Genomic DNA, 21090 nt, shown 5'->3' on the forward strand with positions numbered 1-21090 from the left:
TTCTAGACTTCCAGCTGTTTCTGTTGAGTTGACAGAAGCTAGAGTCTCCAGGTTCACACGGATACTCTGGACTCTGTCACTCAATCTGGAGGGTCCGGGTCACTGTCCAGGAAGGAGTCTCTATCTGGTTTCTAACTCCAACCTGGAGTCTCCGGATCACCCAGGCTTTTTATCCTCCCCCAGCAGCTCCTCTCTTATTCAATCTCCACAACCTCTCTTTCACCTCTCTCTCTATGGAAAGGTCCCTCTGGTGATCTCAAGCTTTCTCCAAGGATTTTGGAAGTTTATCTTCAAATCTACTTCATCTCTAGGCCGGATTTTCAGGCCTCGCTCCGGATTGATTGTCGGTGCTTTATTTGCCCTAAAAAGGTACCTCAAGAACATATTCACCTGATCTCTCAATACTTTGATCTAGAGTTGGATTCCTTTGGTAGATATGCTCCATATACTTCATAGAATCACATACTCCAAGGATGTTACAATGCATTGATTCAATCTCTCAAACCCTAGAACTTTGCCCTGGAGTCAGGCTACCTGGATTCTCTGGGTTGTTCAATTTTCTGCAAATCAGCATCGTTCATCAATTCTTTCTTGTGCAATCCTTCTAGCCTCTCAAATTGTTTCCCTACTAGTGTATCTCAAGATTTGTGAAGATAGGACGAGACAAGAGCAATGCCTATCAAACAAGAACAAAAGCAAAATTTGATTCGCTTGCCCAACCTCCTCCACAGAAAATAGAGGGTAGTGGGAGTAGCAATGGTAGTGGCAATGGGAGTGGGCTTGGTCACTCTCGTTCAGTCTTTCGGAAAGTGCCAGCTTCATCAACAGGCATTCACATTCATGAGACCGTTCCCACAACGAATGCACTTCGTGGGAGAACAAAGATGCAAGCAATGAGAGGGAGAGGAAGGGGTGCAGCAGAAGAAAGAGGCAAAGGGAAAGCTGTTGCTTCTGGGTCTTGGAGTCATTGGCAAGAAGAAAGTGAGGAAGAAGAAACTCTTATGTTGAGTCCTCTGAAGCTTCATCGGCCTATTTGATTACACACGACAAATGACACACCCAAACAATTTGTAAATTACATGAAGAGGGCAAGCAAAGTCAAGAAAGAAAGATATGAGGATCCATTTCAATATGTGAAGAGTGTAGCTGATCACCGTTTTTGGAGTGACTTCCAAGTCAATTTTTATGAAACAGTGATCCTTACCAAGAAGAAGCCAATAACTCCCATGCAATGGATTGATTGGGATTACATGGCTAACAAGAATGATCCCACTTCCAATGAAGTAATCTCAGCTTGTGAACACAAAAGGATCAAATCCATCTTGGGTTTGAGGTATGACTGGAATGAGGAAGTGATTGCTCAGTTCTATGCAACACTCTGGTATGATCGTGAGGGGAATCAATCCATGTTCTGGACAATCGAGGGAGAGAAGTATGAGATTTCATATTGATCTTTTGCTTATGTGTATGGGTTTGATATCCGTGACACTCAAAAGACAAAGATTCATATTGAAAATCAACTCTCTACAGCAGATATGGATTTTATGTATTTGGATCATGGAAGAGTAATTCATGGCATGGTCATCGGCATGATTCCCTTCTACAAGTACTTGAACTCATTATTTTGGCTCACCTTGACTCCTAAAAGTGGAGATGCCACCATAGTTCAAGGAACTTCAAGAAATCTCATTGCTAGGATGTCAAATGAGGGAGACCCCTTTAGTGTGATTGATCACACTCCTAGCCGAAGCTGTCCCTATGCCCCTTATATCATGTACATGATTGAAAGAGTCACAAAGAAAAGTTTCTTCAAGGAAATGAAGCACGGGCCATATAGAATGAGGTTGATGAGCAATAAATCATCTACACCTCCACCTTCACCTCCTCCTTCAGCTCCTAGTGCTCAAAGGCCAGCTCCACAACGTATGTCTTCCTCCCATAGCTCTTCGTCTTTCATAAAAAGGGCTCTCAAAGCAATATTTAAGGTGTGCACTCACAATGCCATTAAGATCAAAGAGCACAAAGATAAGACAAATCTAAGGTTGAGGAAGATAGAATAGAGGCAAAAAGCTATCTATGCTAATTTGAGGATTGAGCCTCCTTGCTCTCTCCTTGCTCTCTACTTGCCTCTGAAGAAGAAGTGAGCAAGCCAGAAGTGTTTGAAAATCCATGGGTATGGTATGATGAAGCGCAAATAGCTGCAGTCGAAACTTCCCATGCCCAAGATGAGGAGGAGGAGACTGAAGAAGAAAATTTGGGATGAGCCGAGGAAAGTTCTCCGGACAACAATGACGGCTCCGATGATGATGGCGATAAGGACTTTGAAGTAGTCAGTGACTAGATCATCTTCGATGCTTCTCTTCTTTTTGGTGCTTGATGCCAAAGGGGGAGAGAATGCACATCTTCTTATGCTGTCCATCCTTTCTTGTTTTTCTCTTCGAATATTTATCATTTCCGTTGGACATGTTAGACATGCATTTATTTGTGATGAACAATGTGTGGTGTGGTAGTCATTGGATTTATATTTGTAAGATAATTATATTTGTGCTAGTGTGATGCCATGAGATGTTTTAATGTTTGTTTTTCTCTTTCTTATGTTTGTGATATATCTTGTCATATGCATCAAGTGCTATCATGTTCACCCACACTTGCACCCCACGGATTCTAAGATATAGAGAGAGCTCTCACAAAATTTCTTTGAATATGTGCATTTGATCTCAAATTCCAATTTCAATCAATGCATACATTTAGGGGGAGCTCACCATAGATCTTAAAATTCAAAACTCTTTAATTCGATTATTTCTTGTAAGATTTAATCGTGTTGTCATCAATCACCAAAAATAGGGAGATTGAAAGTGCATCTAGACCCCCTATGTGGGTTTTGGTTTATTGATGGCAAACGATTAAGGGACTAATGGGTTTTCTGAAGTTATAAACAGGTTTTAAGTCCCATTGGATAAGTTAAGAGATGTTGGCATCCCTCAAAAAGAAAAGAGAAGTGTCGTGTAGTTACTCAATAGGCTTTAATTCATTTTATTTTGAATTTGAGTTAAGGATAGCCGTACTATCGAGAGGGTTGCATGTTAATAGTCTTGAAGGTGTCTCAGTGCTCAAAATATCCTTTTAGAACCAAAAGTTGAGAGACACAATCACCCACGGACACCGGAAAAAAAGGTTTAGTTGTCTGAGCCCGGAGACTTCGGTGTCTGGTATGTGGTCGGAGCCTCCGAGTGACACTCTGGTAGAGAGTCTCGGTGTGAGTGTAAGAGCTCAATCCGAAGTCTTCGGGTTAGCCCAGATACTCCGGAGTTTTGTTTGTGGCCAGAGTCTCCGAGTGAGACTCCGCCAGAGAGTCTCGGGTAGGCATTAAGTGCTAACCTGGAGTCTCCGGGTTGGCCCGGATTCTCCGGGTTCTGGTGTCTCCAGACCCTCCGGAGAGGCTCCGGACAGTGTTTTTTTTGCCTGCATTCCCCTGTGTTACCCAGAGTCTCTGGGTGAACCCGGATACTCCGGGTCAGTTCAAAATACACTGTAATGGCTAGTTTTTTGAAGTGAGCTATAAATACCCCACAACCCCCTCTTGAGTAGTTGCTTTACCAACTCATGGACAAACACATTCAAAGCCATTCAATAGCTCTCCTAACTCCCCTAGAGCTTTAATTTGTGCAAGATTTGGAGATCAAGTTTTGAGAAGTGAGATTGAGTGCTAGAAAGCAAAAATTCAATCTTGAGCACTTGAGGTCATCGCCAAGCTTTTGATTCGTATTCTTTTCTCTTGGAGATGTGAGCTCCTAGACGGCAAGGCGTCACCCGGAGAGCACCCAAGCTTGTGGAGTACCCTGAGAAGTTTGTATTACCCTCTTTGATTTGAGTAAGAACCCTAGTAAAGAAAAAAGAAAGACCTACAGTGAGGGAATGACCTCGAATTCTATCTTGTCCACAAAGGCTTTGGCTACCTCAGTCGCCTCCTCCACCTTCTACATCGATGACTCCTCTGACTCTTCCCTGAAGCCCTCCTAGAGAACTTTGACATTGATCTCTGGGTAGTGGGTCTTTTGGATGGACATCACAAAGGCACCTGCTTGCTTTGTGCTCTGTCGGGATTGGCTCGAGAGGTGATCGTCCACCTTCCCTCAGAGTTCCCCGAATGACTCGACAAGCTTGGTCGCCCAGGTGGCCAAATGGAAGGCATCATCGTCGCTGTCAGTATCCGCCTGGATCCCAACCTCAACAAGCACTTCTTGGAAGACTTTTAGGGCCACCATGAGTTGTTGGTGGGTGGTCGACATCTTGGCATGCTCCTGGGATACAGCTTCTTGGGCATCAGAGAGTTCTGCAGGGCACCATGTTAGAGCCGAAAGGTGAAGAGATGGCAAGTCAAGAATACCAGAGATGTAACCTTGATCTGATCCTCTATTTCAGCGATCGCTCTTTCCTTCTCGACGGTCACCTGGCAGAGTTGCTAGTGTAGCATGGCGGCATCTTCTACAAGTGTGGCCACTCTGGTGGTCGCTCGTTGGGCCTCTCCATGGACTCTCTTCAACCGCACCATGTACACCTGTGAAACCTCAGATCAGTACCCATTATTACATCAACTAAGTAATTGTTTTGCACAAAAGCTCTCACCATGTAGAAGGATGAGAAGACGCTATCCAGATCACGACCGAGAGGACCTTTAATGATCTGCTTACAAGTCAGATCCCTAGGCAACCCGTGCATCTGGTTTGAGGGAGCAAGCTTAGGAAGCTAGAGGATCATTTTCCTGGCTATCAGCAACCATCTCCGGGGGCTCACTAGGATTTCCCACATCTCCCTCGGAGGAGGTCACAACAAGGGCCTGGGAAAGTTAATGCTTGGGGATTGTAGGTGGCGCTCCGAGTAGCTTGCAAAAAGAAGAATTTGAATAATTTCCTAACGATATAGGAAATATGTATGCGGTACTTATGCATACCTGGGCCATTTCTTGGCCAGGGAGGGCTTCATCAGGATCAAAAAGGATGCCGACCACGTGAGGGTCTTCTTCGGGGCACCTCCCTCGATTCCCGATCCCGTCAGAGCTAGGGGAGCACCACTCGATGAACCCGTGGGGATGATGGGCTTCCCGTGGTCTTGGGCTGAAGGCTAAATGCGCCCAAAGTCAAGAATAAACTAGCACAAAGACTCTGAGTGTTCGTGTCGCTACCAGATCCCTGAAAGTCATTGACAGGGTTAGTTCCCCTGCTAGCAGGGTTGGCACCAGGTCGGTGGGAACTGAGGGGGTTGGGGCTGTTGGAGTTGGTAGCCTAGAATCGCCAGCCAGAGAGTCAGCCTCCACATCATCATCCCCCTCTAGATCTGCTCCATACTAATTCTCCATCGCCTCTACTCCCACTTGGGCCCACACTGCCCATGATGAAAATGTCATCTGAGTGTGCAGCTGGGGCCCCACGTTCTCAGGCTCCTGATCAGGTAGCCCATGCTCAGAAAGCTGTTCAAGCCCATAATGGCCATTAGTATGGTTGCAACTACTCAGAAAGAAAACAAAGTTAAAAAAAAAGAGAGAAAGCCTGATATGATCCTCCTGTGGGCATCGGGATCCTTATCCATGATGGGGACTGGGACTCTCAAGTGGGTGGATGAGGGAATTGTGTCGAAGAGAATGTTAGTTTACTTATAGGCCACCTCCAGCGAGAGTACTATGAAAAAGTGACAAGAAAATCATAAAGGTTAAGCTAGAAATTCCCTCAAAAGCGACTACTTGAAGTTGGTAAGTACATGTCTCACCTTCTTGGGCCGGATCCATCCCAGCTGAAAATTGCCAGGCATTGGTAATCCTCAACTTCAGAGGACTCAGGTGGTGCCTGATGAAGTCTCTGACGACGTCATATGCCATCAACTTCCTCTCCTTCAAGTGATAAATCTCTATGATAAGGTCTCGGTGAAGGGCAGTCATCACTGGCTCTTCAGTCTAGGCGGCCCTTGGCAATGGTAGAAGACCCTGGTATGGGAGCCCCTTTGGATAGGGCTAGCAGTAGAACCACTTCTTGTGCCACCTTGACCTGGAGCACTTGGCAGTGAAGTCTATGTACTTTGCTAGCTTGCCCTCCCGAAGCTGAAATCTGGCAGCGACATTGTTCTAAAACCCCCTTAGTACGTAAAAGTACCTGAACATGTCTGAGGATGGGCAAAAACCCAGGAACACCTCTAAAAAATGTACAAAGATGCTCAGCATGATGATGGAGTTGGGGTTGAGGTGGATGAGTTCCATGACATATAAATTGAGCACCTCTAAGAGGAAACATGAAGGAGGAAGAGAAACCCGTAGCGGAAGAAGTCGAGAAACACCACCGTCTAGACGGTGTCCGGGCTAGGGATCATCCGCCCCACCACTAGCAAGCAAGGGATTAGAGCTTGAGGAGGGATTACCTCATTGATCTCCACCTTAATCATGGCCTTCTCAATGATCTCAGACTCCTACCAGGCTGGGATTGCGCTCGCCATATCATCGGCATCAGAGCTCTCCTTCTCAACCTTCTTCTGGCCCATGGCAGTGGAGGGATTCAAGGAGGAGGGTTTTTAGGGCAAAAGCATGAGGAACACAAAGAAGATGATGGAAAATAAACGATGATGGTGGGTGAACGGTGAAGTGGGCTCCCCATCCGCTTTAATACACGATGACGAAGCTCGTGACATCTCTTCGACTGGCATCGTGTCACGACTCAAGGCCACGACCTCCTGGATTCCTGTCATGTTGCATTGAATGTCCAATGCATGCGGGGTAGTTGGAGCACTGGCCTGAGGATCGGCGTGCGTGTTTTCTCATCGCAATCATGATTTTCTGGCAAGTGAAAGATTCTCACCACTATATGAAATTTCCATTGCGATAGTCCAACTTTCAAATTCGACCGGTGATAAGTTTTCTCCTCTCCATCCTCTCGTGGGGATGAGACAATCATTTATAGGGCGATTAGAAAATCTACCTAAATAGAACACCTTCTTGAAAACTTACTTGAGAACTTGAAGGCATTAGGAATCTCGAGTAGGAGATCTGAGTACCTGGAGAACCCTGTTAGATGATTCACCCTAATTGAGGACCTGAGTCTTACTCGATGATATGGTCAGATAAAAAACTTATCTTTGCTAGCTATGTACTTGATCCATCGAAGCATCATTTCACATACTAATGGGGTGCTTGACGATGAATACTAGATAATTACCATTCCGGACACTCCAAGGTTTCAAGAAATTCTCGAGGCATATCACTATCTCCAGGAAGGGGATCCCAAAATAAAAGGAAATCACCCGTAGGTACCCAGGGTATCCCATAATAAGGTTTATCTCCAAGAATGGGAAGTAAGGCTCCAGAGAATGTACGACACCCCTATATATATACGGAGCCTAGGGCCCCTGCGGAGGATAGATCCATGACACTCAAAGAGACAAGAGCCAATAGAAGTCAAACAAGTTGCTCAAACCATTAGATAAGCTAGAAGACACCCGAAGCCGAGCAAGGCAGTCATCGACTAGGTCTAGATCTATCTAGGCTAGACACATACCCCCTTGTTATAGGCTCAGATCGATACAAGATAAACATGATATAGGGTTATTATCCTTAAAGAGGTCCAAACCTATATAAAAAACCCGCCGTGTGTTCTCTTGTGATTTGTCTACTTAAAGCATCCTCTATCCTTTCAACAAGTTTGTTAGATCAGTAGTTCAAAATTGTCGACATAGGGGTATTACAGCCAATATACTAATACAACGCTACACCAACTAGGACATGCCACACGTCTACAACTGCAAGGAACAACCAACCCTTCAGGCCAATGGTGAACCACCTTCGAGCTTCCCTTCGTCTAATGTTTAGTCACCACTGGGTTCTCCTTTGGGTCCTTCACCTCATCGTGGTTGGCCTTTTGCTCCATTCTTCGCATGTGCCTCCCGAAGGGGTGCATTCGGCCTCCGGGCCTTCGTCGTCTGCCCAGTATCTCTTTAGGGCCCCCTCGAAGCCTTCAACGTTTCCTTCGAGACCTTCAGCTTCGATACCTAGCGCTGGCTTTCCCCTTCAGACTCATCTCTACAAGAACTTCCAGAACCAGTTCTCTATTATGTTAGCATTGTTCATCCTTACCTAGGATCTTTCAAGGCTGGCCAAAGCGAACTGGGGGGTCAGGGAACCAGTGTGGTACCATTCTCCAAACATACAATAAATGACTTACTAGCCTTAGGAACGCATGCTTCTCATATGGTGCATGGAGAATTTGCATGTCCACCTTGTGGTAATAATGCATGGACCAAACGTCTGAAGCACAGGTATAAATCTTGTTTTATGGCTCATCCGGTTTCTGCCTCTGGATCATAAATTTCATTTTCATAGAAATTCTTTTTATGAAACCATGGAGCTTTGAACAGAACCTATAACCTATTACAAGCATCCAATTGGATGAGATCAGTGTTCTTGGTGATTTTAAAAAGTCAAAAACTTATCAGGCAATAAGTAGTCTTTTCTCATTGTCTTATTGGGAAAATAATCTTCTTTGACATAATCTTGATGTGACGCATATAGAGAAGAATGTGTGTGAAAATATTTATGATACACTGTTAGATTAAATGGAAAGTCATAAAAAAATCTCCAAGCTCGGCTAGTTCTAAAGGAAATGAACACTAGAGAGGACCTCCACCCACAATAAAGAGCTTCAAGCAAGTTGTACTTGCCACCTACAAGATTTGCTGTCTAAAAGTGAAAGACAATTATTCTGTGAAGTCTTTCGAGACATAAAAGTTCCTGATGGCTATTCGAGAAATATATCAAAATTTGTAAATTGTGCGGAAGGAAAAATTCATGGTGTTAAACACATTACAGTCATGTCCTAATGGAGCAACTTATGCATATTGCTTTGAGGGGTGTTCTTCAAGATGATATCACAGCAGTACTATTTGAGTTATCTTCTTATTTTCAAGGAATATGTTGATGAACTTGACCATTTGGAACCAATTAGAATTACACTGTGCAAAATGGAGATGATATTTCCTCCTGGGTTTTTCACGGTTATGGTTCACTTAGAAGTCCATTTAGCAACTGAAACTACTAAAAAACAATTTATAGAGGCCGGTGGTAACTCATTTTCATAGGCGTTTAGCGTACCCGCTTGTGATCAAAGACCTATAGAAATGAATGATTTTCACAGGCACAAAAGAGACCGCCTATGAAAATCTATTACCACAGGCGGTTCACATAAGAAATCGCCTGTAAAAATAGGTTTCCACAGGCGATCTGTGAAAAATTTATTTCTATAGGCGGTTCCTTAAGCGAACCGCATGTGATAATTGGTCCCCGAATCGATATTTTTGAAAAAAAAGTAATTTTTTTTTGACCGACCAAGCACCCCCCGCGGTTGCAACGTCGCAAGTCATAAGTCACGCTTTTTTTTGCGCGAAATACGCGTGCTACATGGTTTTTGGCACTCGAACTCAAAACCTCTCAGCTCATGCGAACCCTCCTCACCATCCCACCACAGAACTACTACTGACCATATTAGCATATGTAATTCTTTTGATATCTTTTATCCGAAACTTCAAATGATTATTTGGGCATCTAAATGACTTCAAATGAAAAGCTTTTCAACTACAAAGTTGTAGATCTCATCGAGAGCTACAATTTTCATATAAAGTTTATCCTCATCCGACTTCGTATGAAAAAAATATGAATTTTTTAAGATAAATTGTCACATATTTTCACAGGTGGTTCACCTAATTAACCGCCTATAGAAATGACCATCAATTATTATAGGCGGTTCATATATGGAACCGCCTGTAGAAATGAGTGACAGATTATCTTAAAAAATTTATAACTTTTTCATACAAAATCGGATGAGGACAAACTCTATATGAAAATTGTAGCCCTCGACGAGATCTACAACTTTGTAGTTGAATTTTTTTCATTTGAAATCATTTAGATGTCCAAATAATTGTTTGAAACTTAAAATGATTATTTGGACCTCTAAATGACTTCAAATTAAAAAATGTAAACTATAAGGTTGTAGATCTCGTCGTGGCTACACTTTTCATAACTTGATATGAAAAAGTTATGAATTTTTTAATGGATGATCATTTCTAGAGGCGGTTCACATAAGGAAGCGCCTATGGAAATAGCTATTTTCACAGGTTGTTCCTTATGTGGACCGCCTGTGATAATCATCCATTATCACAGGCGGTTTATATAAGAAAACGCCTGTGAAATTTATTTCCACAGACGGTCTGTAACCGCAGGAGGCCCATACCAACTGTTCAGATGGTTTTTTAAATGAACCGTCTATGAAAAGATACCTTAGGTGTCTTGAAAAAATAGTTTTTGTAGTTGTGTGAATGTAAGATTGCTGGACTAGTTTGCTATAGATGGATGTACTTAAGGTGTTGGTTCTTCTTATTAAAATTTTCAATGTTTGTGTTAAGTCATATATTATATAACTTACTAAATTGATCCTTTTCCATATGCTACAGGTACATGGATAAATTGAAGTCACATGTTCACAGCAAAGCTCATCCAGAGGGTGTAATGGCAAAGTCATTTTTGGCAGATGATGTTATGGTGTTTTGTTCCAGATTTCTAGAAGGTTTCTCCACCAAGCATAACCAACCATAAACAAATGATGAGAATTGGGATTATCTTGAACCTAATTTATATGGACATGAATCCTCTTTGTTTCATCCAATAGGAAAACCATTGGGAAAACCATCTAGTTTCACTTTAACTGATTTAGGGAAATTGCAAGCCCATAGATATGTGCCATAAAATTGTGAAGCGGTCATTGTGAAGTAAGTGCTAGTTGTACTTATTAACATATTACATAATACTTTTTAACTAAAATCATGTTTATTTCCACTGTAGAGAACATGTTGCTGATCTCAAAAGGAGAAATTGTAACCATCCCCTGACTCTAAAAACGATTGAGCAAATATAGAACACAAATTTTCATAAGCGGTTCAGAGAACGCGTAAGTATGATGAATTTGTTATAATAAAATGAATTTGGCTTATTTATATTTTTTGATGATACAAATCATGCAGTTGGAGCAACAAAACGTTAGCCATAGCATCGATGAGGAGATTAGATGGTTGGCCCAGATTCAATTGATGCAGCAAGAAGATATAGAGCCTTTAATATTCATGGATACATATTTAGGGCCAAGCGTTATGATAAGGTGACTCAAAATTGTGGAGTTGTTGTGACTGCACAAACATCAAGCTATGCTTTAGCAGGTGATATTAACCCTATCCTTGGAGATGTCATGTACTATGGAAGGATACTTGATATAAATGAGTTACACTATTATGGAAAGTTTTCAGTGGTGTTGTTTAAATGTAAATGGGTTGATGTCACTCGAGGAAAGGGAGTGGAAACAGATAAACTAGTTCAACTTCCAATCAAGAAACTTAGGAACTCACCGCAAGGTTCAATATTTTTGCTTTTTTTCTGCAGTTCAATATTATACATTTGTGCTAGGATTATGCAGCAGCTGAGATGTTTCTTTTTAACTGTTTGTATTCTTCAGGTATTGGTTGGGAAACCGATCGTTGCTGCATCAGATGAACCATTTCCATCAGTTTATCAAGTGGTCATTTTGTATATTCTTCTGGGAGTTCACTTTGTGATATGATCTAGAGCGTGTGTTTAGAAGTCTTCAATAAACGTGTTGTTCAATGTGAAAAGTTTGTATATCATTTCTTTTGTTCTGAAAATCAGCAGTATTATGAAAAATTGATGACTTTACCTATACAATTATATTGTTTAAGTTGTTTCAAAAAAGGACTCACACATATTTTGGTTATTGTTTTCGTTGGCAAAAACGATAAAATTAATTTATGTCCATTAAGCTACCACAAAGGAACAGCTAGGCCAGTGGCGAAGTTCTCTTCTCTTAATATTGAGGCACGTAGTTCGAATTTCACTAGAAAACACCTATTTTTTGCACACAATAGCTACTGACACACGGGAACCATGAAGAAACAAAAAAAAATTGAATCCAGAACCGATTTAGTCGATTTCATCCAAAAATTGGCCTTACCGTTCGGGTTCGAGAAATTTTTGAAAATGATAATGTGAACCCGGACTGCATCATGCCAATTAACCTTGATCCAAAAGGCGGTTCATTATGTGAACTGTCTGAGTAAAAAATCGTTTTCAGATACGATTTCTTATATGAATCGTCTATGGAAATAGAATGATTACCACAAATTGATCACATAAGAAGTCGCTTGTATAAAAGGTATTTTCAGAGGTGATTCTTTAAGTGAATCGTCTTTGATAATGGGAATGATTTTTAGAGGTGATTACTTATGTAAACCGTCTCTGGTAATTAGTTGGTTGTAAAAATTCATAACGTTTTCATAAGAAGTCAGATATAGACAAACTTTATATGAAAATTGTAGCCCTCAACGAGATATGCAACTTTGTAGTTGAAAACTTTTCATTTGAAGTTATTATCAAATGGTGAAATGCTAACCAATCTTGAACCTTAGGAGGAGTAGAATGAGAATGATCTTGCATAAGCCTCAAAGAGGAAGCACTCTTGAGATAGGTTTTGCCTCCACTAGTAAAGACAGAAGTGAAAATAGCTTTCTTTCCGACATCAGTTTGGCCTTCTTAGGATCCTCTAAATAAGATCAGACATAGATGCATGTTTTGCTTTATCATTATTTGGACATTTGATAATGACTTCAAATGAAACAGATTTCAACTACAAAGTTATGGATCTCGTTCATATAAAGTTTGTCCCTATCCGACTTCGTATAAAAAAGTTATGAAGTTTTGTAACCCATTATCAGAGGCAGTTCCTTATGTGAACCATCGTTTGTATGGGGATGATTTCCAGATGTGGTTCCTTATGTAAACCGCATCTGGTAATATGTTGCATGCAAATTCATAACTTTTTCATACTAAGTCAGATAGGGACAAACCTTATATAAAATTGTAGCCCTCGACGAGATCCGCTACTTTATAGTTAAAACCTTTTTCATATAAAATCATTTAGATGTCCAAATAACCATTTGAAGTTTTAGATAGAAAATATCAAAAGGACTGCTTCTGCTATTAGTATCACTAGTACTTCTATGGTGGGATATCAAGGACGTATCATGTGAGCTGAGAGGTCTCAGGTTCAAGTGCCATGAACTGCACGCGCATGTATTTCATGCAAAAAATCGTGTGACTCGTGACTTGCGAGGGCGCGGGGGTTCATCGAGTGCAAAAAAGTCGATGTTTTAGGCCAAAATATATCAATTCTAGAAATTGATTACCAAAGGCGGTCCGCTTAAGGAACCACCTGTGGAAGTCAAATTACCAGAGGTGTTCGCTTATGGAAACACCTATGGTAATAGGTTTCCGCAGATGGTTACTTAAGTGAACTGCCACTGGTAATAGGTTTCTATAGGCGGTCTCTTTTGCGTATGTGGAAATCGTCCATTGTCACAGGCCTTCGACCAAAGAAGGGTAAGCTAAACACCTATGTAAATGGTTTACCACCCGCCTCTGAAAATAATTTTTGTAGTAGTGGATCTATGTGAATGGTCCTAGATATGTTATATCCTCTGATATTGCATTCTATCAGAATTCCTATATTCCATTCTATCAGAATTTGTTAACCTGAAATTAAGAGTAAGACCAGTTGATTGCTTCTGGCCTGCATTTTATGATACTAAAAGGGGCCCATATCGTAACTTATCAACAATTTGCACACCTTAGTGTTGAGGAATGGTGTCATAGGCCCCTTCGGATGCAGGGTCGAAGGCCTCTACGCCACTGTTTACTGATAAGAGTACGACTGTCGTGGATTTGTGATGTTGCAGGAACCCTTTGGACTCTGCAGGTACCTTGTAGATGCTCGACACCACCAGAGCATGTGCGGGTGCCAGAATCGGCGAAGCCTTTGTCAAGCCTTCAGAAGGTGATCGAAGGTCTTCGTTGAGCTTCGCTTGGGGGAATGATCGAAGGTGCCATCGCAGGAGAAGCATTTGGCAAGCCTTTAGAAGCCGGTCGAGGGCCATCACAAGGTGCCACGAGGAAGTCCATCGAAGGTGTGCCGAAGGTGCCATTGGCTATAGACCTTCGGGAGCCTAGGCTAAGGGAGGACAATCGCTGGAAGTTGAAGACCGAGAAGGGCATGATTGTAAATAGGACAAACATGCTTAGGATAGTACCAAAATACCCACAAATATGTTAGGAATGTGACAGTTAGAGGGGTATTATTGTACATAGTGACGGAGAATGGTCAGGTACGGCATATAAATAGGGCGGCATTGTAATAAAAAAGAGGACATTAATTAGAGTGCATAGTTCCCTAGTTTGTGTTGAAGGGTTGCGGGTAGGCTACGCTAGCACAAAATAAATTTTCTCTACCGCATTCAACCAGGAAGCCATGCGAGTAGGGGATCATGAATCGTTACCACTTGACGAGCAGTGCAGCGGAAGAAGAGTTGGAGCAGACCAATCCAACGTCGTGCGCGTCAAGTAGTCGATCGTCAACCTCGTCCCGAGCACGTCCCGAGCACCTTCCGAGTACTCGCGGGTACGTCCCGAGTACTCCCGAGCAGATCAGCACCGCAATAGTAGCAGCGCCTCCACGGTATCCACACGTACAAGGATGGAATCGCCGTGTGCCGGTGTGCTAGCACCGCGCACCCGGCTAGGGTTTCGAAGGGAGTTCGGGAATAGGAGGCGGCTAGGGTTTCTGAAGAACACCATGCGCCTTGGCCCCTGCCTATTCTTATATAGAGCACGCTAATGGGCCTTTAATCAACATTAAAGCCCATTATGACTCTAAACCCTAATGGTCCTTTAATCAACATTAAAGCCCATTAGCAGATCCAATCCGCAAACTCGATCACCTCTAGGGCATATTACCAACAATCTCCCACTTGCACTAGAGTCAGCACAAGTTTTATATTCCATCCCCTTAAGTGTGTGACCCGTTAGGTTCATGTGTAAACGGCCGCTATCCGGAAACCCTTTTCCGAATTGCAAGTCAATAGCGGTACCTAGCAGGACATATTGACTCCCGAATGCACACAAAGATCATATCGGCTGAACCTTGATATACTCATGCACCAATCCCTTTACCACACGATACCAGTCAAGCTCAAGGCGAGATTCGTGCCACCCTTGTGATAGCTCGACCATTCACTCGATCAAGTAGTGGATTCACCATGATTAACTCTTTAATCACATTGGCATGGCCATGCACTTTCCAATCCAACTACCTCGAGGGGCCCAGAGATATCTCTCCCGTTATTTAGGAGGGGTAAATTCCATCTTGATCACTCACATCCCATGACATGTTTCATAACATACCCGAAAGCAACCTTTATAACTACCCAGTTACGGAATAGCGTTTGGAAGCCCCTAAGTGTGTTACTACACATTCTGGAATCAATGATGATCTCAGGTCAAAGGATTCTGTAGGTACACCATTTGAGATAACAACTGATGGCACATTAAAAATAACAATCTCAGCAGTATCTCAGGGTGGGTCTATCCAACATCATGTTCTCTAACATGTGTCCACATTACTGATTTGATATCTCCATATCTATGATCCGTGAAACATGATCATCATTCAGTCAAATGTGCTAATCTATAAATCATTATTGTCCCACACAATGATATGAGATTAGGGACTATTTAGAATAACATCATAAAAACAAAGAGTTTCACAAACAAGTCACATACTTGCTGATCAATGTAAATGATAATTATTCATGGAACCAGATAACAATTATCCAAAAGTACATTAGCATAGACAGAACACATTCTCTCACATGCACTAGAGTCTATCCCGCAAGTATCTAATACTCATAGAGCTCAAGTGTGCCTCATGCTTGGGCTGTGGGAGAGGCTTCGTCAACGGATCAGCAATATTCGAATCCGTGTGCACCTTGCATATCTTTACATCACCTCTATCAATAATCTCTCGAATGAGGTGATAGCGCCGAAGTATATGCTTGGACTTCTGGTGCGACCTAGGCTCCTTGGCTTGTGCAATGGCACCACTATTGTCACAATAGAGGTCCATTGGACTGGACGCACTAGGGACCACACCCAACTCAGAAACAAATTTTCTGATCCAAACAGCCTCTTTTGCAGCTTCCGAAGCTGCGATATACTCGGCCTCCGTTGTGGAATCAGCAACCGTTTCTTGCTTGGAACTCTTCCAACTCACCGCACCTCCATTGAGGCAGAACACAAAACCAGACTGCGATCTCGAGTCGTCCTTGTCGGTTTGGAAGCTAGCATCGGTGTAACCATTTACAACGAGCTCCTCCTCACCTCCATAGACTAGGAACATATCCTTAGTTCTTCTCATGTACTTGAGGATACTCTTTACTATAGCCCAGTGACATTCACCTGGGTTCGATTGATATCTGCTCGTAACACTTAGAACATAGGAGACATCTGGGCGTGTACAAAACATAGCATACATGATGGACCCGATAGCAGAAGCATACGGGATCGCACTCATCCTCTCGAGCTCATCAGATGTCTTAGGACATTGATTCTTGCTGAGAGTGATGCCATGTGACATTGGCAAGAAACCTTTCTTGGAATCCTGCATATTGAACTGATTCAATACCTTGTCAATGTACGTGCTCTGGCTTAATCCGATTAGTCTTTTCGACCTATCTCTATAGATCTTTATGCCCAATATGTATGCTGCCTCTCCTAAATCTTTCATTGAAAAACTCTTTTGCAATGAAGATTTGACAGCATCGAGCATTGGAATATTATTTCCGATCAATAATATGTCATCCACATATAAGACCAGAAACACAAGTGCGCTCCCACTAGTCCTTTTGTAAACACAAGGCTCTTCTTCATTCTTGATGAAACCAAACCCTTTGATCACTTCATCAAAACGAAGATTCCAACTCCGAGAAGCTTGCTTTAGTCCATAGATGGACTTTTGCAGCTTGCAAATCTTCCCAGCATTTTTCGGATTGACAAAACCTTCAGGCTGTGTCATGTACACATCCTCACTTAGGTTTCCATTAAGGAAAGCCGTTTTGACATCCATTTGCCATATCTCATAGTCGAAATATGCAGCAATTGCTAGGAGAATCCGAATAGACTTTAGCATTGCGACGGGCGAAAATGTTTCATCATAATCAACACCTTGAATTTGCCTAAAACCTTTCGCCACCAATCGTGCCTTATAGATGTGAACATTTCCATCAACGTCTATCTTTTTCTTAAAAACCCATTTACACTCGATAGTTTTCACACCATCAGGTGGATCGACCAAGTTCCAAACTTGGTTTTCTCTCATGGATTCTAACTCGGATCTCATGGCTCCAAGCCATTTTTCGGAGTCTGGTCCCACCATTGCTTCCGAGTAAGTCTTAGGTTCATCATTGTCCAACAATAATATGTCGCGCTGCCCCGTGGTTAGGAACATAAACCGCTCGGGTGCACGACTGAACCTTTCTGACCGACGTGGGGCTGGTGTCTCGACAACAGGTTCTGCAACATCTTGCATACCGAGTTGTGGTTCAATAGGAGCTGAAACACTTTCAAGTGGTTCCCGAATTTCTTCGAGTTGCACCGTGCTCCCACTAACTCTCTTCGCGAGAAACTCTTTCTCAAGAAAGACACCATTCCGGGCGACAAACACTTTGCCTTCTTCCCGGTTATAGAAATAATATCCTTTGGTTTCCCTAGGATACCCCACAAAGAAGCATTTATCAGATTTGGGAGTGAGCTTATCAGACGACAAACGTTTTACATAAGCCTCACAACCCCATATCTTAAGGAAAGACAATCCGGGACGCTTCCCGGTCCATATCTCATATGGTGTCCTCTCTACAGCCTTAGATGGAACCCTGTTTAACGTGAAAGCAGCAGTTTCTAGAGCGTATCCCCAGAAGGACAATGGAAGATCAGATTGGCTCATCATCGACCGGACCATGTCTAACAAAGTTCGGTTCCTCCGCTCGGACACCCCATTCCATTGTGGCGTGCCCGGTGGAGTCAATTGTGGAACGATTCCACATTGCCTTAGATGATCACCAAATTCATGGCTCAAATATTCACCTCCACGATCTGATCGCAGAAATTTAATTGTCTTGCCTATATGATTTTGTACTTCATTCTGGAACTCCTTGAACTTTTCAAAGGATTCAGACTTGTGCCTCATTAGGTAGATGTAACCATATCTACTAAAGTCATCGGTGAAAGTAATGAAATACTGAAAACCACCTCTAGCTGTAGAACTCATCGGTCCACATACATCTGTATGTACTAGGGCCAATAATTCATTTGTCCTCTCACTTCGACCAGTGAAAGGCGTCTTAGTCATCTTGCCAAGTAAACAAGACTCGCATGTATCAAATGATTCGAAATCAAATGAATGTAGAAGACCATCTTTATGGAGCTTCTGCATACGCTTCTCATTTATATGACCTAATCGACAATGCCAAACAAAAGTGGGATTCAAATCATTAAGCCGAGGCTTCTTTGTATCAATGTTATAGATAGTTATATCCTCAAGATCCAATATATATAATCCATTTACTAATGGACAATTACCATAGAGCATACCATTCAAAAATATCGAACAACACTTGTTCTTTATTATGAATTCATAACCGTCTTCTTCCAAACATGAAGAAGAGATAATGTTTTTGCCCAAGGCAGGAATATAATAACAATTATTTAATTCCAAAACTAATCCTGAGGGTAGCGATAAGGAGTAAACGCCAACGGCCAACGCAGCAACTTTTGCACCATTGCCGACGCGAGCATCCAGTTCGCCTCTTGCACACTTCCTAGTCCTTTTCAGTCCCTGCAACGATTTGCAAGTATGAATCATTGATCCGGTATCAAATACCCATGAATCATCAGGACGAGTAGCAAGATTAATTTCAATAACATTTATACCTGAAGATGAAGTCTTACTTCCCTTCTTCTTTTTGAGTTCTTCCAAGTACAATTTGCAGTTCCTCCGCCAATGACCAGTCTTATGGCAGTGGTGGCAAGAGTCAGAAGCGGCAGGGCCAGCCTTGGGCTTTCCAACAGGTTTAGGCTTAGAACTCGAGATCTCATCCGAAGTTTTAGCCTTGTCCTTGCGCTTTCTCTTCTTGCTATCCTTTTGAACCATCATCACATGACTAGAGCTCTTCTTAATGCTTTCCTCAGCAGTTTTTAGCATCCCATGCAATTCAGCCATGCTTTTCTCCATGCTGTTCATATGAAAGTTCAAAATGAACGGCTCGAAGCTCGCAGGGAGCGACTGGAGAATTACATCCGTAGCCAACTCAGGGCTAAGGGGAAAACCAAGTTTTTCCAGGCTTTCAATGTAACCAATCATTTTGATCACATGAGGACTGACTGGACTGCCTTCTGTTAACCTGCACACAAACAAGGACTTTGAGGTGTTGTACCTCTCGGCCCGAGCTTGGTTCTCAAACATGCCTCGGAGTCCCACAATCATATCATGGGCATCCCTGTTCTCATATTGCTTCTGAAGCTCAGAGGACATACAGGCAAGCATGAGGCAGCTAACATCCAGTGAATCGTTGGTGTGCTTCTCATAAGCCCTCCGATCCGCGGCAGGAGCATTATCAGCTGGTTCATCAGGATAGGGGACCTCTAGAACATATTCCTTTTTCTCTTGTTTGAGAACAATTCTCAGATTTCTATACCAATCAATAAAGTTTGTTCCAGAAAGCTTCTCTTTTTCAAGAATCGATCGCAAATTAAAACTGGAAGTGTTACTAGCGGCCGGTGCCATGATCTACAACAGAAAATGCAGGTTCAGCACTATGCCTATGTGAATCTTCTATTAAACAATTTAACAAAAGATACTCCACTATATGTGTTTTCCCTCTAACAACATATAGAGGATCAAGATCCATATTCAACTAAGTTCTAGTGAGCTTTGGCATCACTGCTAGAAACTTAGTGACATAGGTAAGCAACGCCTTGCTAATCACATCCCTATGTGACTCTTGTTTGCTGGGTGGCATTGAATGCCCCGGCGCCCAACATCATGCCCCAAAGCCCAAAACCGTTTTGATAGCTTTATCAAGTAAACCAATACTATGCGTGTGGATGTCCAACATCCACTCTAACTGGTTAAGATAAATGATGGCACCCTGCTTTGGCAGACCTACCACACAATGATCAAAACCTTTGTAGGTGCAGCTATTGGAAGGGCATCAATTACTCTTGATTTTTCTGAGGGAAACTACTCTATCATGAAAATCATATCCACCACATATAAAACATGAAAGAATAGTATGACAGGAACATAAAAACATCACAGGCAATCATATTAACTGTGACATAGTATGGCCCCTTCACATGGTGATCTTCATCGCCACGGTTCCTGTCCTCCGGGTCATCATGCTTCAAATCTCCATGATCTTGTTCTAGTCTATTACACCTAATAGCACTAGATAAATTACATGAGAAGAAGCATCACAAGTCGACACGCAGGCCGTTATACAATAACATGACAGCCTTGGGCTGCAATTAACCATGACACGCAGGCCATGAAAAATTACACACATGCATCACATATCACAAGGCCATACCAGTCACAACATTCTCTGCAAAAACGAGTTAAGCGTAGAATCGAATTCTAATGTCGTGATGGGATCATGTTATTACAACAATCTATGCGTGTACGCGACGCCGGTCCCATCTATGAAATCGCTATGAAAATCTCATTGGATCGATCGTATCGAGCCAATTCCGAGTCATTCATAATGCCTCAATTTCCATTAGATCAATCCCATTGATCATCGCGTGAGGTTTTTCCAGAAACGATGACAGCACACACGACCTCGATCTGCTGTTCTCCCGACCATGTCGCGATGCACGCAGTTAGCCCCGATGGTGATTCCAGCCGGTAGGGGCAAGTCGCACGCAAAAACAGGTGGGAGATCGAGCTAATCTTTTTGGCTATGTGGTTTCATCGACTGGCATCTCATCCGATCTCTAATTCACCTAACCAACCGTGCATTGATCAATCCATCATATGAACTGATCAAAAACAATAGATCTAATCTATTTCTATCACATATCTTCTATATGTGACTGATCCAGATCGAAAACTA

General features: G+C 42.4%; 1 protein-coding gene across 1 annotated transcript; it reads right to left on the bottom strand.

Moving 5' to 3' along the window:
• Positions 1–18667: 18667 nt before the first annotated feature.
• On the bottom strand, positions 18668–19371 carry LOC133897818 (uncharacterized). The gene is made up of 2 exons (XM_062338647.1): positions 18908–19371; positions 18668–18812 (listed from the first exon to the last, which is right to left on the bottom strand). The coding sequence occupies exons 1-2, from the start codon at positions 19335–19337 to the stop codon at positions 18796–18798; spliced, it is 447 nt and encodes a 148-aa protein (XP_062194631.1). The 5' UTR covers positions 19338–19371; the 3' UTR covers positions 18668–18795.
• Positions 19372–21090: the final 1719 nt, after the last annotated feature.

The sequence above is a fragment of the Phragmites australis genome, chromosome 17 (genome assembly GCF_958298935.1).
Source record: "Phragmites australis chromosome 17, lpPhrAust1.1, whole genome shotgun sequence".
In the NCBI taxonomy this organism is placed as follows: domain Eukaryota; kingdom Viridiplantae; phylum Streptophyta; class Magnoliopsida; order Poales; family Poaceae; genus Phragmites; species Phragmites australis.